Raw genomic sequence first — 17,724 nt, forward strand, 5'->3', positions numbered from 1 at the left:
CAGCAAAGCATTAAAACTACTTCCCCATGATGGTGGCAACAGTGTTTTCTGCTCCGAGAGTTTCCCAGCTTATATTTACTTTACTTTTTATCCCACAGGCTTTTGCAAAATTGAGCAGCCCTCTCCATCAAAAACATACAGGAGGATTCATCAATAAAAGCCTAATTAAAAAGCTTTCAGGCTTGTTTTTCCACTAACACTAATCACCAAGATGGTCCAGTATTTGTTTATGGCCTTTCTCAGAATAAATATACACTGGCTTACAGAGAATGCATTTCCAATAATCGAATTTGAGAGTGCCTGCTTAAGATAATTAGCTTTATGCTTGCATTTGCTCATGTAATACCCAGATTTGAACCTGCAGCAGAGCAGAGATTTGATATTGTTTGGAAGGTCTTACGCAACGAGATGCCGGTGCACTCCACAACACAGATGTGGAAGCACCAGCACAAAAAAGCAGGTCGCGAGTCCCAGATACGTGTAATATTAAAGCTGAAAAGATCGGAAAAGGCCCTCCTTTAAAAGCACCAATTTGATTTGCTCTTCATGGAAGATCATATTAGCAGAGGCAGATTAGTCAGAGCAGATGCTCCTCTGCAGAAACCATAAATCAGCTTCCATTTAGCACAGTTTGCAGCGAGGCTCTCACCAAGTCTCTCCTCATTACTGTGACTAAATACCTGAGAGGGTAAATTAAGGTTTCCAAAATAATAAATGGGATGCAGGTTTCATTTCATTTTCAGACAGAAACTGCAGTAAACCTAGAAAAACACTGTAGGTCTGAGGATACACTCCTCTAGTAGTTCTTGTTTTGTGTCATGTCAGATTTATTATCCCGAAAACAGTTTTGCTCGGTTTACACACACGATTTTGCCTTCATTTGGCTGTCCGGTTCGAGCACTTATAAGTGTATTCAACCTCCCAATAGCTGCTCCTCCCAGTCTTTCCTAAGTTGGAACTGTGCTGTTGATGGGTGGTTGGAACAAGATTTCCACTTATTGTTAAAAGAAAGATAACACAAAAACAGGATGTTACCATTCCTTCCTGTTTATTACGAGGAAGATATGGGCAGTATGAACATTTAATCCTCATCGAGGATGAGGTTTCGGATATTTAGCTGCCTTCGATTGGGCGCTCTGAGCATTTGGGGAGGAGTTTGGTGCTCAAGGGCACCTTAGCAATGCTCTGAAAACTCTGCTGCTACAACCTATTTTTTTTAATATTGTAGATCTTCACCAGCACCAAAAAACTTCCCAAATCTCCAAATTTGCCCTTAAAATCCCCCCCCCACACACACACAAAAAAAAAAAAAACGCTTCCCAAGGACGAGGTAGATTTATAGCTCCATCAGGTTTATATTTGTTATATGATGGTATCAAAGCAGGATGAGCCTTCAGACTAACAGCTGTACTGTAGGCTGTGCTTAGAGACGCTAAACCGATATGCTGATTTGTGGCATCCTCAGTGCCGGGTTCCTCTCTGTCCCTTTCTTGAGACCCGATCTCAGTCAAACCAAATTGAAATTCTATTGAATTCATGTCAAAGTAACATCGGAGAGGAAGTACGGACAAAATTTGTACATTGATTTTGCAAACAATGTACAGATTCCTGGTTTTTGGATCAAACCTGGCTGTGGTTCATCATGCTGATAATGAGCACAGGTGCCACGTAATCCTGGTCTGACCCCGGTCCGAGGGTTGGGGTCCGCCATCTTCCATCTTCCTGAGGAGCAGCTTTTTTTTCTGCATATGCAGAAGAAAGCAGTGTGAGAAGGTCAGTGACTGCTTGTTTCACAGAGAGCCCTGAAACTGATTCACAAACTCTGCTCTTGGATCATCCGTCGGCGGGTTTCACGAGTGTCTTCCCTCCTACGGATTCACCGGACCTTTCTGCCCATTCCTGCCCACCGAGCTCATGCATAGAGGTCATATCATAGCTGACCTCCACCCTTCATGCTCAAAACTGTTGACCTTTTCTTCCTATCTCGACGGTGTCATTTGAAAAAAACCCAATGCCATCAGCCCACCCTCCCTCCCGCTCTCTCTCCTTCCCTCCCTCCCTCCCTCCCTGCGTCCTCCCTCCATCTCATGCTCTCACTCTTTCTCCACTGCCTCACTCAATCCCTGAGCGGCAAACTGAACCGGATAACATCTGCAGCTCGCAGCACAGACTCATTTCTCTCCACACCAGCTCTGAGCGGATGCTCAGCAGGGGTGTTTGAGATATTAGCCCGCTGCGGAGGACCGGCTCGGGGACGTCTGCCATCACCACAGAGGTGAGTCCCTGGGTTCTTGAGGCGGACTGGGTTGAAGTTGCGGCATCAGAAATCCGGGGCTCTTGCATGTCCTTCGTGCATCAGCACGTCCCCTAAATTTACAGCCGATCACTGGTGTGAATGCACGCCGCTTTTGTGGAGGCAGAAACGCTGAAGTAGAGAAAAAACGCGCAGGCGGCTGGCAGCCCGAGCAACGAGTTAATCCTTGTTTGGTTTGGAAGGCAAAGTTTAGATAAGAACAGTACCAGTCAGAGATCAAAGCCATATGTAATCTTAATGTGCTTAACTTCAGAAAACTCCAAAACATTTAGTAGAGATTCGAAAAAGGCAATTTTTTTTAATTGTTTTGAGGATTTCTGGGGGGGGGGGGGGGGTGACTGCAGACATCATTGGTGCTGATGTGTTTTTAGTGGATGTCTCTCATGCATGACTGGGTCACTGTTTTGGATTCGGCCGTTGGTGAATGTTCCGCATTTGCCCAGTAACTCAGCGCTACATGAACACATTTCAAGGTTTCATTGTTTTCTGTTTTGATTCCCAACATTCTAATTTTGGTTCAAAACCCTTTAATGGCTGTTTAGAAAAGACGAGGTCAGTATTGTTAGATGGACAAATACACTGGCACTTCTGTCAGTCAGCTCAGAATATTGTGCACGTTGCTGCCATCAGCTTCTGTGAAGATTTGATGACAATATCGGGAAACGAATGCACCATCGTGGAATAAGAACAGGGTCTGCTCAGAACTGAAGTTTGAAGGATTTAAAAAAAAAAAAAAAAAGTTTGAATCAAAACTTAATTTAGCTCTTTAACTTCTGGAGAAAGAGAGATTTTATTGAAGGTTTTTTTAATTGCTAGATGTTGAAGGTTATTTGAAAATGTTTTTGATTCAATAATTTTTGAATTTGTATTTAACAACCCCGTTGTGAAAAAGAGTCTTATTAAGCACCAGTGGGAACAGAGCGGGCTGAAGGCTGAGTGACAGCTGTGTGTTTAATTTAAAGCGACTGCCGTGGTGTTTTCTGCAGGAGATGCGGCTAAATAAATTGGATCCATCCAAATGACGATCAGCATTTATACAGCACATTCGTTCATGTGGTGGCTGCATTATCCTTAAATTTATTTGTGTAATTACTAATGAAGAGATTGTTCAGCCAAAATTAATTTACCTTTTCATCCTGTATGGTTTTCATCATCCCAGTTGTATTTTTCAGAACCTCATCTTGTGTCAGTGTCTGTGTGAGGGTCTCCCACTGAGCCTCGACCCCCCCACCTGGTTGTTTCGTTTGGAGGGTTATTCATTATTGAACATGTCACATGTCTAAACACTTCAGGTGCAAAACTATATTTTTCTGGACCTTTTAGGGTCTCCTAGCAGTCAGTTTAGGGGCCAAAGCAGAGAGAACAATAACTATCCTGAGATTGGTCCTCAGAGGCAGCTCGTGTGCTGTCCAATGGTGAGGATGTCTACTCTTCATCACCGCAGTGTCAGAAATGTGGTGATGAGTATTCATCAGCAGGGGCTCAGGGGCCACACCCCAGATTTACAGCCCTGTCAGCCGTAATGACCAGCAGGGCTGCTTATGAAGGAACAGGTGCTGCAGGGTGAGCAGATGCTGCTGAATGCCCCCTGTGATCGTCTTTTATCCCCCCCACAAGCGTTCATTTCCAATATTGTCTTCACACATAATTGCTGTGCATAGACAATGGTGCTTTGAAATGTTGGTTTGTTTTGTTTTTTCTTTCAAAATAAGAAAATGTTAAAGGGTTATTTACTGCTCTGAATAATGTGAAAATTTCCCCGGAGTGGCATTCAAAACAAAGTTATTAAATGTTTTCAAGACTCCTCCATGGAGAAACACGGTGACCAGACATCATGCCACGTTCTATGAAATATCAACAAAACTCATCTGTTCTATTTGTGACATTCAGCTTCTCATGAATTGTTTTCCTAATTAACAACCAACCAACCTTTTTTTTAAACCATAACTTTACAAACTGTTTATTTGCATTTATTTTCCCCTGTTGGTTGTTTACACATTGTTGTGTAAATCATGTTTTTCTCCAAGTTTTAAACAGCGTTTCTATAGTCTTAAGCAGTTAATCCTCTTGTTTTTAATTGGTGCAATAATAATAAGATTGCCTCGTCTTTAGGCTGAAACATTTGACATCACATCACAAACACGTGTTTTCAGGCTCAGCAGTTTTGTAAACTCCTGTCGGTGAAGTTGTTGTAGGTGTTAGTCGTTGAAGCTTATACGCACTGCAGGTCAGCTGGCACCGTTTTACTGATGGATCACTACACAGCCCCCACATACACAAACACACACACACACACACTCTCTCTCTCTGCACGGACCATCCCACACTCCAATGCTGTGTTTTCCACAGAGCCGGCTGTCAGGAGGAATATGGGCAAATCGGAAAGCCAGATGGATATCATGGAGAAATCTAATAAACCCGGAAAACATCGCTGGACGGCCACAGAAATCGGCCTGTTCGTGCTGCTGATGTTGGTCAGCTGCGCCCTGGCTGGCCTGGTTGTCCTCTACACCTCGGCAGCCAAAGGTAAGGCCCCACTGTCAAGCTCACAGGGGAGTGATCCGATTCTCACAAGCGGTGACGCTAATGGACACGGGGGATGATCCCGACCCCGACGCAGGAGCACGCTGTTTTATGCAAAGGCGATGCTCTTATCACCCTGTTACCCTGTGACATGAATTGACCCCAGCAGATTCTTGAAAGTTGGAGTTTGAACGCGGATACATAAGACATGGACCCAATACAATCATTATGGTTTCTTATGATGAAATAAGCTCCGGCCCAAACTGCGTCTGATGTCTGTAATCTGATTTTCTGCAGAGCGGTCCAACGCATCCAGCGTGTCGAGGAGCACGGCAGGTGAGTGTCGGTGGAAAGGATAAACGGGCATGTGTCATGTGGAGGACAAAAGTCACTGGCATGCTGTAACGGCAGATCGGTAGAGCATCAGCACGTCACTCCTGACATCGACAGTCCCGATTCACCGGCACGTTTCCACACATTTCTGAGCTGTTAAAACAAGATAATAACTTGTTTTAATAAATGCTTTTTCCAGGACAGCTGCTCCAGTCCAGCCTCAACCCCGTGTGCACCACTGCAGACTGTGTCACTGCAGGTGAGTGGACGAGTGTTGGCCTTTCTGTCGCTGTTTCTTTCTCTCTGCTTAGCGCTACAGCATCAGTTCCCTGCAAAACACTTTTTCTCTCCACATGTGATTTTCTGTGGTTCCTCTGTGATTCCTGACCTCTGTGCACCCCCTTCTCCATCCCCTCCCTCCCCACTTGGCGTCCGCCGCGCTCCGAAGCTGCTCGGCTCTTGCAGAACATGGATACATCTGTGAAGCCTTGTGATAATTTCTACCAGTACGCCTGTGGGGGATGGCTGGAACGGCACGTCATCCCAGAGACCAGCTCCCGCCACAGCGTCTTCGACATTCTGAGGGACAAACTGGAGATTGTCCTCAAAGGTCAGACGAGGCCCACCGCATCTGGAGCCCTGCCTTCGTTCTCAGATGACTATCCTCCCCCCTGTGTGTTCTGTTGTTGCAGGTGTTCTTGAGACGGAGAGAGAACAGGACAGGGATGCCATCAGGAAAGCCAAAGTCCTCTACAGCTCCTGCATGAACGAAAGTGAGGTTCTCCTGATGCGGCTGGAACATGAGTGGCCACTTTAAGCATTTAGTAGATTAACAAATACATTTTGTCTTTCTAAATGAGGTAGTTGCTTTTCCCTGGGATTACTTAAGAGAATTTTACATTTGCAATACATACTGCAGTTCAAAGAGCTGAAGCGCTGAAAGTAAGTGTGTGTGTGTGTGCGTGTGTGTGCGTGTGTGTGTGTGTGCAGGTCTCATAGAGCAGCGTGACTCCCAGCCCCTGCTGAACCTCCTCGAGAGCATCGGCGACTGGCCTGCGGCATCAGAAGACTGGAACACAAGCGCTGGTACGAATACCTGCACCCCCCCCCCCCCACACACACACACAAGTATTCAAGTTCCGAGCAAATATGTTCTGTCACGCAGGGTGTGTAGCTGTGTTTGTGCCGAGTAAATTGCTGAGTTTGTGCTTTGTTTGCTGGTTGGAGGCGCTGCCGCTGAGCCGTCAGGTGCGAGGGTGAGAGCGCGATGAGTGGGCAGAGAAACGGGCCTCACTCAGGGCTACGAAGGATGTTTTAAATAATCCACTCTGCTCTTCCCCGTGCTCCCAACTCTTGCCACTTTAATTATATGTAATCATAAGCGTAGGCTCGTCACACAAGGCTGCGCGGGCAGATTTAGGCCGGCAAAAGCGCTGCTGAGGAGAGTAATTGCTGCGGGCCGTCGCATTTAATGTCGCTTTGTGCAGGGACAAATTTTTTTAAATGAAGCACACTTTGTTTCTATTGCAGGGGAGGCGTGGAACCTTGAGGACACGCTGGCCACGCTTACGGCTCGCTTCCACAAAAAGGTCCTGCTGGACATGTACGTGTGGACCGACGACCGTGACTCTCGCCGTCACATCATCTATGTGAGATCTTTGTATTTGCTTTGTGCTGCTCGTTTCAGTTTCATTTGACCTTTGGTGCAGATGAGCTAAAATACCCTCCCCTCCCATTTTAATTAGATTGATCAGCCCAGCCTTGGAATGCCATCAAGAGATTATTACTTAAATGATGGGAACTACAAAAAGGTGACGTTTACTTCAATTTCACGGGAACGGTGTCATAGTCACAGCTGTTTTTGACTTGATGGTTGGATGACACAGGTTCGTGAGGCCTATCTGCAGTTCATGGTGTCTATTGCAAAGATAACCCGAGAGGACAGGAACTTGACCCAGGATGACGAGCGGCTTTGGGAGGAAATGACCCAAGTACTAGAGCTGGAGACAGACATTGCCAATGTAAGCCTGGACATGGAAGGAAAGGGAATCTGTAGATGGTGGAAATGCAAAGTTAATAGAGATAAACTGGAAATCGGTAAAATCAAACCACAGCTAAAGAGTTTGTTTTTTTTAAACTCTCTCTCATGAATTAGGCCACCTCGCCAGCAGAGGAGCGCCAGGACGTCACCATTCTGTACAATAAGATGACAATTGGAGAGTTACAGAACACGTTCAACTTCAATGTACGTCTCACTTTATTTTGTTCCATCTTGTGTTACAAGCTGGACCAAATAACTGTTACCTTCATGGAAATATGATTGCAGTATCAGGTTCAACCACACTGTGTGGTTATTTAAGTCGTGTTTTGTTTTCCAGGGTTTTAACTGGACGCGGTATATTCAGGGTGTGCTGTCCTGCGTGTCCATTGACGTCCTGCTGGAGGAGGAGGTGGTGGTGTACAGCTCTCCGTACCTTGAGAAGATGAACGACGTTCTCCCCAAACACAGCGTCAGGTCAGCTTACAGGCACGATGGTGCGTCAAAAATGCATAGAACTCTCCAACAGCTGACACCAGCGAATGTGCCCTCCCAGAACTATGCAGAACTACCTCATGTGGCAGCTCATTGTCGACAGGGTCAACAACTTGAGTCGGCGTTTCAAAGATGCCAGAGCCCGCTACAGGAAGGTACGCTTATCATGACCCCGCGATCATTTTGGCCTGCCTGTTACAGCATTAACGACTTGTGCCCTCAGACTCTTTATGGAACCACGGCAGAGGATGCTTGGTGGCGGGAATGTGTCCGTTACGTCCAGAGCAGCATGGAGAATGCAGTTGGAGCTCTGTACGTGCGTGAAACCTTTGCTGGAGAGAGCAAACAAATGGTAAGTGGGCAAGTTCAAAGCTTTGGAAAGCTTTTGTGCATCACAACAGTCCCAAGGTCCAATATTTCTTATTTTCTGTGATGAGCAGAACTCAAGCAATATTCACACAGGGATGGTACCTGAAATTTTTGGCACAATGAAGCTGCAGGTGAACTTTAATGAACCTTCACAGTGTTTTCGTCTGAAAGTTTACCGATTTAAAATATGTTTCAAATTTTAAAAACCTTGGGGAAGTGAAGATGATTCAAGTCTGGGCTCTTATCAACACAATGATCTTGAGCTGGTGTTTGCTGTCAACGGCCGTCAACAGGGGTTTGGACTCCAGGCCGACCTTCTGGAGGAAGGAGCACACAAATGTTACTTGGATGAGGGCAATGGTGGAGCAGCATGCCTACTGGCTTTAGAAATCACTGAGAAAGAGCTAGTTTCCTTTTCACGACCACCTGAGAGAGCTCACCAGAGCTCCTTTCATGAGCATGTTTTATCTCATTGTCTCCACTTAACCCTGAGTCTCATTTGGACCTTGCCGCCTTCAGACAGTAAGAATGTGATGATTGGTCTTGACTTGGTGGTTTTGTTTTTGTCATATATTTATGATTTGTTTTCCTTGCTGATTGTTTTCAAGCACAATCCAAAGCAACTGTCACCTCATGGCCATGTAAAACTGGTCTACAGCTTCATATCTGAAGATTCAAACTCATGACTGTGTTTGTTGTCGATTGCGTGAGGCTTGTTTCCACAGCAGGAACTTCCCCCTAAGGGCCATTTGCTGGAACTTTTATGGGGCCTAACCCACTCCCTGCTCTAGGGTAGGTAGTTACATTGGCCTTGAAAAACTGTGTGGTGTCTGAGGTTTACTCAGCTGTTTACTTATTATTTCTCATCGAAACTGTTGCACAACTCATAGCAAGTGGTCCTTCCCCACATGGGAGATACCACCATTGAGAGGGCCAAGTGAGAGGACTGGTTCCTATAATGTTCCTGCCCCCATATTTACCAGGAGCTCCTGCAGTGGTCTCCTATGGTTTGGTTCTGTTTTACTAGCAGTTGAACTGCTGCTTTAAAGGGAGTAAATAGAATAATGAACAAAGTCAGGATTAGGAGTGGCCTTCCATCAGGCATCTTCTGAAATATAAATTTGTAAATTTGCATCTCATAAATCAGGAAAAACCCCTAAATTCCCCAACACTGCTAAGATGCAGCCAGTGAAACCTAGACACCCTATGAGTTACCGTGTTCACAGGTCAGTGACCTCATCAGGAAGATCCAGAAAGCATACGTGGAAACGTTGGAGGAGTTACGCTGGATGGATGGTCCATCAAAGGAGAAGGCCAGGGAGAAGGTAAAGGAGACACCCAGAAACTATGGCTGTGTTTTACACACAGTTTGGGTGTCATCTACCCTTTATTCCTTATCTTATACAGGCCATGGCGATCAAAGAGCACATCGGTTACCCGGATCACATCCTGCAGGAACGAAACCAGAAGCTTGACCAGGAATACGCACAAGTATGTAAAAGCTGAGTGCATCTCCGCTACCTGCTGTCGTAAAATGAAGGCTCGCATGTACTCATCACCCATTTGTCCTGAATCCCCCTAAAGCTTAATTTCAGCGAGGAACACTACTTTGAAAACATCCTGGAGAACCTCAGGTGTGAAGCGCACAAGAGCCTGAAGAAACTCAGAGAACCGGTGGATCCAGACATGTAAGTTCTGATCCAACAATCACTGCTACATGTCCCCCAACACAGGCTCTTACAGCGCCGATGGCAGGAGCAAAGCACTGCAGGCAGCAGACTGAAAATGTGCTCTCTGTGATCACTTCAAACCCTTTATCTCCTCAGGTGGATCATCGGCGCCGCTGTGGTGAATGCCTTCTACTCACCCAACAGAAACCAGATAGGTAAAGTTGGAATCAATAGAGCCTGTCTGACCAATTGGCGTACTTATGGACCGTCTTTGGAAAGATGTAGTGCGGTGCTCACAGGTTTCACCTCAGCAAAAAGCAGCAATGAAAGACACATCAGAACTTGTTTGGTGTAGATTAAACTCACATTCATGGATATGCGGCTCATTTCCTCACATAATCTGAATGTCTCACAGCCTGACCACGGCAAATCAGCGCTCACCCAAGGTCGAATAGAGTGAATCAAATCGGTTCAGTGTGTCGAGTAATTTCTTTTTTCTCTCTCTCTGACAAGTTTTTCCAGCAGGAATCCTGCAGCCGCCTTTCTTCAGCAAACATCAGCACCAGGCCCTCAACTTTGGGGGAATAGGAATGGTCATCGGCCACGAGATCACGCATGGCTTCGATGACAACGGTGGGATGCGAGCGCTCCGGCAGATATTTTAGGGAGTCCAGCCCATCAGATCCAGCTCTGCTCTTCTTGCCCTTCTCAGATGCCACTCTGTTTCCACACAGGGCGCAATTTTGACAAGGACGGCAACATGTTAAACTGGTGGAGCAATTACTCTGCTGAGCACTTTAAAGAGCAGTCCCAGTGCATGGTGCAGCAGTACGGCAACTTCAACTGGAAGCTTGCAGGAGGACAGAACGTGAGCGGGGCCTTGTCCCACATCACCGGTGTTTCAGTGTTAAGCCTGTTTTCAGGGTTTGGTCCTTGTGGTTGCAGGTCAGCGGAATCAGCACTTTGGGGGAGAACATCGCCGACAACGGCGGCGTTCGTCAGGCCTATAAGGTGGGACATGGACTTGAAGACAGGTTTTCGGGACACACTGCAGGTCTGAAACGTATGTGTGTGTCCGCAGGCTTATCTGAAGTGGGTGGAGACAGAAGGTGAGGAGCCTCGGCTGCCTGGGCTAGACATGGATCACAAGCAACTGTTCTTTCTTAATTTTGCCCAAGTAAGTGAGAGAAACGCCAAGTTTAACCTCTGGCAGATCAAAAACGAGGCAATCAGTAATCGCCTGACTTGTATCCAGGTGTGGTGCGGTGCTTATCGACCCGAATATGCCAGCCAATCCATCAAGACTGACTCACACAGCCCATTAGAATACAGGTAAGGAGTTTATATACCGAGCCAATATCATTATTTTACTATATTCTTACAAATATCCTCCTATAGTTATGGGGTTGGTACCTACATTATAACATAAATAACAGGATATAGTTTTTCTTCATTTTGACTACATCACTGCTACATTCCTTGTGTCTTTAGGGTGTTCGGGTCCCTCCAGAACTTTGAAGCTTTCTCAGAAGCTTTCCAGTGTCCAAAAGGCAGCGCGATGAACCCTGAGCTGAAGTGTCGCGTCTGGTAGAAGCGTTTGCTCACAGTGTTATTTATTTTATTTGGTTTTTTTTTAAACACAACTTTAAGCTTGTACTTCTGGAAGCTGCTGAGATGTTCCGCAACACCAGAACATTTGGGGCTCACAATGCTAACGAGGATGTTTGAATCGAGAAAACACGCAGAAGAAAAAAAGTCCCGTAAGTAGGGAAATTTTAGTAGCACTTAGCTTTTATAAGACAACAACAATTCAACGACGTGTGGTCGTGAATGTGGATAAATGGGGCTTTTCTGGACAAAGCGATGATGGTACTGGATTAGACTTCTTGATGTCTTCATGAGATGTTCTTGCAGGTGTACTGTGCACTCTGTGTATTTATCTATGTATTAAAATGGATGACACCCTCTTTTCTCATCTACATTGGAAACAAAACTCTTAAATTTCATCTCCAGATGTGCAGATCACTCAATTGAACTCAGTCCTAAATCTCTTGTAATGAACATTCCTCCTTAATCATTAATCACGGGCTTGATTTAGCACCACTGGTGTGTCATAGTGAAGACATCCCATAATTTCAAGAACCACAGTATGGGAGTTTGCTGAGCCACGTCTGAATTAGTCACACTCTGCAAGGTTGCTCATTCATTGTTACACAATTATCCAAAGACTTTAAGACTGTTAAATCTTTGCAGCTTTAAACTTAAATTACTCTGAGAACTATAGAAAACTTACAAAGCTACTTTTTTTTTGTTGGGGGGGTGGAGTTCTTCATGTTCTGCCAGTTTTTGTTGAGTCACTGTAAAAATGTATGTGTCCTATTTAGAGATAGAGCACTTGTTGGCAGGTGAATCAAATTATATATATTATTATATTGTGATAGAGACAGTCGGGTGGAATATTTTGACTTTTAGAATGTTTGGCTGCTATCAACTGTGCCGCATGAGATGCAAATGCACCCTAAGTGCGCGCGCTAGGACGCAGAACCACCTGAATTCACTTTAATCAGCTCTTTGTAACATCAGAGGGCGACCAGGACAGTGGAACCTAGTGTAGCCAGAACCACAGAAGAATGGAGACAGTCATTATAGAGGCAGCCGGGCTGTTATTTTCTACTTTTATTAACAAGTGATGGCTGAAGGATCAAAGCAAAGAGCTTTTCCAAGGAGCATGCAGGGAGGTATTGACTGCAGGTGTTTGTGCCCGATAGAGTGTTCAGAGGAAGAACAACAACAAGCGCGTCGCTCGTTTTGTGTGTTTAGCTTTTGTTCAAACCCACGGAACAGAACATGACTTTTGAGGTCAAGCTGACTGCGCGTTAGTGTCGCTCTCTCAGCCTTTAGATTTAACTATTGTCATGTGAAGCATATCGGTGTCCATGGTAAATAAAATAAAAATGATAATACTCTTCTATCAGTCCTTTTGATGAAGTTCTATGGTAGGCGGAGGCTGAAAAAGTTGATTTAGAGTGTAGTTTCTGTTCATGGAGCTGTCTGTGTTGCATTGTTGTGGATTGGAAAAGCTTGGGGAGCTCCAGTGTTGTAGTGCACAAGCGAGCACAATTGCGATGTTTAACATAATCCACGTGGGGCAGAAATGTTCATCTGGTTTGTTTGGTCAGGCACTTCACTGGTTTGAGTCAGCAGCGCGTCGTTTCCTGCTGGAGCACAGCTCAGTTTACCAGCGTTCTGTGTCAAAGGCTGTGTCATCGAGCTGATTGTTTAGTCTCTCGCTGTGGTGCCTGTTGGTCCATCGACAGTTTTTTGGACGATTTGATGAGGCTGATCACGATGTAGAAGAAAGATGCTAAGCAATCTGCTCACTGTCAAATGGTTGTCGGGTCAATATGTTAAACCCTGAACCAGAGAAATGTTATTATTAGAGGAGAACCACTTGGGTTCTCGTGTTATTGTAGAAAGTCAATGTGCTGTATTGCAGTAGTTACAGTCTGGACTCTGGAGGCTTTAATTCTGGCTTATTACTTGTATTTAAATAGTAAAAATGTCTCGTTATGAAAGTAAAAGACAAGCACATATAGAGTTTCTTGTTTTATATGAATGTCTCAGCTGTAAACCAATCAGAGTTTATTTATCTACATAATTATTTATGGTGGAAAAAATATATAGCATTGTTGCTTTGTTGCGAGAATTCCAAAATTTAAAGATGTTTTATGAATGTTCCTGCTGCTATCTAATTATCTAGACTGCCATTAAACTCTCAACTTGTTGGATCTCAAGCGTTTGTTGACGTGTCGTCTTAAATTCTTTTACGCACTTGAAAGTCACCCAGGCGGAGGTGAGAGCGCCACGTGCTTTTGTGACCCCGCCACGGAGAGAAGGACGCCGTGTTCATGTCACAGTCTTTTAAATGAGTAATGAATTATTCTACTGCTGTCATGAGAGGCAGGGCGGCACTGTAATTCCAGTATTTCTTTCCATTTAGTCCATTTCCATTTATTTCCAAGGTCATGCAATCAGATTAAGTTTGTCATGACTTTCAGGAACCAGAGTACAGAATGGAAACTTTTATTATTGTTAAATACATACAAACAAAACTGTGAGCAGAATGATGTGTAAATCAGATAGTAAGTCTTCAAAAACTGATCATTTAAATGAAGATAATGAATATACTATAATATCACTCATGAATTAAAAAGATTGTAGGCAGTGCTTCAACATTCCCACTCAAATCTCCACTCCTGTGTCCGAGCGGGAGGTTGTTTATGAGGGTCAAAGGTCGTCACCGTGTACAAACATCATCGTTACACTGCAAGAAAGGAGAACAAGACCTTCAACAGGGATGAATTCAAATAAACTCAAATCAACTCCAGTGCTTCAAATTTGGCTTTTAAATGCTTGGTTTCATCTCCATGAACCCATCATGGTGACATTTGCTTTAAGAGGCAGACAACACGTGCCGTGAGCTGTGACCGGCAGGTCCCCAAGTGGGTCCCCCCCAGTGGTGAAAGCGGGCAAACCCGGCATTTAAACAGAGTTCAGACAGAAATGAAAAACTTTTGACTTTTACTATTTGCAAAGTGTTTTGCATCTACAGTAAGAAGGTTCGGGGTAGAAATCCCGGTCCGCTCTGCTTTGTGCATTGATCCCATAATTTAAACATGCACGTCACTGTGCTTAAACTACTTAAGAGCGTGTGAGCGGATCCAGGACTGGTGAACGAGCCGAGCTCAAGCTACCCTCTACCTGGAGTGAAGGACCAAATGGGTGTTCTACAGCTAAACATATTCTGTCGTCACGAGTAAAACATGAACACTCAAACGTCAGAATTGAGGACTGAGGTTTCAGCGGGTAACGCTTCAGTCTGACTTATAATCAGTCTGGTTTGTGGGCCTTCGTCAACATTCACACCAGCTCTCGGCCCTCTGACATTCCCAACAAAAGGAATCATTGACATTATCACGATAAACCTATGAGCTCATATTTGGGGTCGACGGTTATTCCGCACAAGAACATCAGATAGCGTGTGACCCACGCTCATTTCGGTGCCCTTTTAACTCCCGGGAGAAAACAAGGTCTATTCTGTTCCAGAGCTGCGGCGATGACATCCGCTGCACTCACACGGGTCATGGGGAAGCCTTGGTGGAAATCTCCCAATCGGACACGGTGCGGCGCAGTCAGGAGGCTGGGGCCCTGAATATCATGCGCCGGGAGTCATGGCCATCCCCAAGTGTGTGACATTAGGAAGCAAGGAATAATACGAGGAATAATAATCTCTCTGTTGGCATCTCCAGCGTGACGCCAGCGCTCAAGACAAGGGTTCTGAGGAACCGTGACACTGACAAGGACAGAGTGTGGAGACAAACTAACCGGTGTGAAATTCTCTCTGAAGAGGGTGCACTAATTCACCTCTGCCTCCTGATGTAAACCAGTCTGCTGAACTGACCACTGTGTTAGTTCTGTACATCTAACGGTCTTGTTTCAGTCATGTGCGAACAATTTCACTGCCGGGTGTCGATAGGGGATGTCATTTGGATGCCTCACCACCGGTCTTTGTCCTGCTTTTGCTGTGGCCGAGATCCCAACAGCGTTGGAAATATCTTCCAGAGGAAGGTAGTCTCCTGGGGAATCCTGGATGAAGTGGAGGAGCACCTTTCCCCCACCTTTTACAGTGTGATATGAGTTTAGGATGATTTTTTTTTTCAAAAACAGTTATACATATAAACTCAGATCATAATTCAATCTACATGTCTAAGCTAACTCACCCCAATATTCATCTTAATTTCTAAAATATACCGTTAAACGCTGTGTCGCTCTAATTTAGTTTATCAGCTGATTCTTTCACACAGAAAAAGTAGAGAATACCAATACAAACAAGAACATAGTGGTGTATATAGTCAGTGATACTGTATGTGAAATATATGGTGCACTTTGATGCCATAAAATCTCTTAAAACACTGGTCTGGTACAGCCTTGAATGCAAACTCTGTCACTTCCATGAACAATATTTGTTACTCCTCAACAGCAAATCACATGAAGGCAGAAGTGTGTAACAATTTCTCGAAAGAAGTGGTGGTTTGCTATAAACTTTAGGACCAAATTGGTGCTGCGTTTCCCTCTAGAGGACGGAGCAAGAACTACACTCCTTTTAAATATTGAGGATGTTTGTACCTTAGTGTTGAAATTCTGTCAATACTTCGTGACCCTAAGTGCTCCCACTCAGCTATTTTTTAAGTCTTAGAGGGAAATTTCTTTTCTTTTCTAAATAATGGTAATGAACGTTTGGACAACATCGTAATGCCACACAGACGTGCAAAACAAGCTACAAAGTGCGCCCCCTTGTGGTGATGCCCAGCACGTCCGGTGTGAAAACGGTTCATACCTTTGGCCACAATTAGCATGCCTCCACTCTGCAACAGGTCACCAGAGAAATTTCCCTCGACGCCATCAGCTTTGGCCTACAGAACAGAGAGTAAAAAGACATCAGATGTAACCGAGTCGGTCTGGCCCTCGTCCCACCTGCAGATTCATGTGGTAAAACGGTGCTGTTTACCTTTGCAGCAACATCACGTACTTTCTTCCCCATGGCAGCAGGGACAACACTTATAGCTGTGTATCTTTGGGAGATGACAGCAGGCAATAGTTAAGCAAAATTAAAAGTGATACTTTTCAGAACAAATAATGATCATAAATATGCCAGAATTTGCATCTAATTGTGCATCTTTCTGTTGAGTCAAATCAAGATCAGTCATTGACCAACAAAATAAATTATAGAACTTTTTGTTTTTAAAAAAACAAAGCTTTTTCATTTGCATCACATATATTAGTTACCTTTTGAAGCCCAAATCTTTGTAGGTTTTCTTTTTTTCATCGACATAAATGGCTGAAACAAAATATTACCAATGATCTTTTCTGTTGTTTGAAAAAAAAAAAAAAAGCAATGGCCTAAGTAAGGAATCCCTGCACGTTCAGTATGAGTGAATCAATATTTAATTCATATATGTGAGGAATGATTACTATGACAAGTGTTATTAAATTGCATTTTAATGACAGGCGCTTGGTCTTTAGCCAAGTCCTTGTCATCCACTTACTTCCTTTGAAAAACCCTCCATCCTTGAACTCTTTGAGCCCGAACTCTTCAGGCCCGATGCCCACCAGGGCGACCCCGCTGGCTCTCAGGTCCGGTTCGAGTTTGCTGATTTCTGCAGCTATCCACCGGCAGATCTGACAGCCAAACCTACGCAGGAAGAAGAGAACCACGGGCTGGTCCTTCCACAGAGACTGGAGCTCCACGGTCTGGAACACAGAAAGGGCTGTTATCAACAGAAGAGCTCGCTTCAGATCTATTCCCTTCAGATCTTCATTACGCCACCCTGGAGGCGCCGCATTAAAGCAACTGCATCATTAAAAGTAATGGTGTTGCGTAATGACAGGTTTAACACAAATCCCAGCGGAGAGAAGATGCACCCGAACACAGAAAGCCAACATTATGTGTTTAAATATGAAGGACACACCTTTAACTCTCTGGGCTCAACAGTCACACAGCTGTTCTCACCTCTCCAGTTTCACTCTTTAGAGAATTCTTTCCAACGGCTGCGAGGTCGATATTCGCCATCTTCGAACGGAACGGTAAAGAGAAGGTGAAGGTCTGTGGAATTTGTACTACACTATGAAAAACATTGTAACTCCCGCAAAGCAGTTACAAAACAGTGACATCCTGATACGCCCACTAAGTGGCTTCATCCAATCAGATTCGGCTAGGGCTAGAACAGCCAATCGCAGTGGAGGTAATATACAAAGAGGCGGGGCTTCCCCTGAGTGGTTTCCGCATTACAACTATGCGAATTAGCCCATCTTCCTTTAATAAACTGAATATTTTTCTGCTCTGATAGTTCATTTCTCCAGATAGAAAATGAAAGCCACAACAGGACAGTGAAGTGCAATTAAATCTGTAAAAAAAAATAAAA

General features: G+C 44.6%; 2 protein-coding genes across 2 annotated transcripts; one reads left to right on the forward strand and one right to left on the reverse strand.

Annotated features, from left to right (window-relative positions):
• Nucleotides 1-2,098: 2,098 nt before the first annotated feature.
• Nucleotides 2,099-13,536, forward strand: mmel1 (membrane metallo-endopeptidase-like 1). Its single transcript, XM_003973338.3, has 24 exons — nucleotides 2,099-2,275; nucleotides 4,664-4,840; nucleotides 5,135-5,173; nucleotides 5,370-5,429; nucleotides 5,619-5,780; nucleotides 5,863-5,943; nucleotides 6,161-6,256; nucleotides 6,701-6,819; nucleotides 6,916-6,981; nucleotides 7,057-7,191; nucleotides 7,326-7,415; nucleotides 7,549-7,685; nucleotides 7,765-7,858; nucleotides 7,927-8,055; nucleotides 9,299-9,397; nucleotides 9,480-9,563; nucleotides 9,657-9,760; nucleotides 9,899-9,957; nucleotides 10,256-10,375; nucleotides 10,477-10,610; nucleotides 10,688-10,753; nucleotides 10,824-10,919; nucleotides 10,998-11,074; nucleotides 11,234-13,536. The coding sequence occupies exons 2-24, from the start codon at nucleotides 4,684-4,686 to the stop codon at nucleotides 11,331-11,333; spliced, it is 2,304 nt and encodes a 767-aa protein (XP_003973387.3). The 5' UTR covers nucleotides 2,099-2,275; nucleotides 4,664-4,683; the 3' UTR covers nucleotides 11,334-13,536.
• A 268-nt stretch (nucleotides 13,537-13,804) lies between these two features.
• prxl2b (peroxiredoxin like 2B) lies at nucleotides 13,805-17,491 on the reverse strand. Its single transcript, XM_003973339.3, has 7 exons — nucleotides 17,313-17,491; nucleotides 16,849-17,053; nucleotides 16,589-16,640; nucleotides 16,311-16,374; nucleotides 16,140-16,215; nucleotides 15,302-15,420; nucleotides 13,805-14,066 (listed from the first exon to the last, which is right to left on the reverse strand). Exons 1-7 carry the CDS (start codon nucleotides 17,370-17,372, stop codon nucleotides 14,040-14,042), a joined length of 603 nt encoding a protein of 200 aa, XP_003973388.2. The 5' UTR covers nucleotides 17,373-17,491; the 3' UTR covers nucleotides 13,805-14,039.
• Nucleotides 17,492-17,724: the final 233 nt, after the last annotated feature.

The sequence above is a fragment of the Takifugu rubripes genome, chromosome 19, assembly GCF_901000725.2.
Source record: "Takifugu rubripes chromosome 19, fTakRub1.2, whole genome shotgun sequence".
NCBI classification, from domain to species: Eukaryota; Metazoa; Chordata; class Actinopteri; order Tetraodontiformes; family Tetraodontidae; genus Takifugu; species Takifugu rubripes.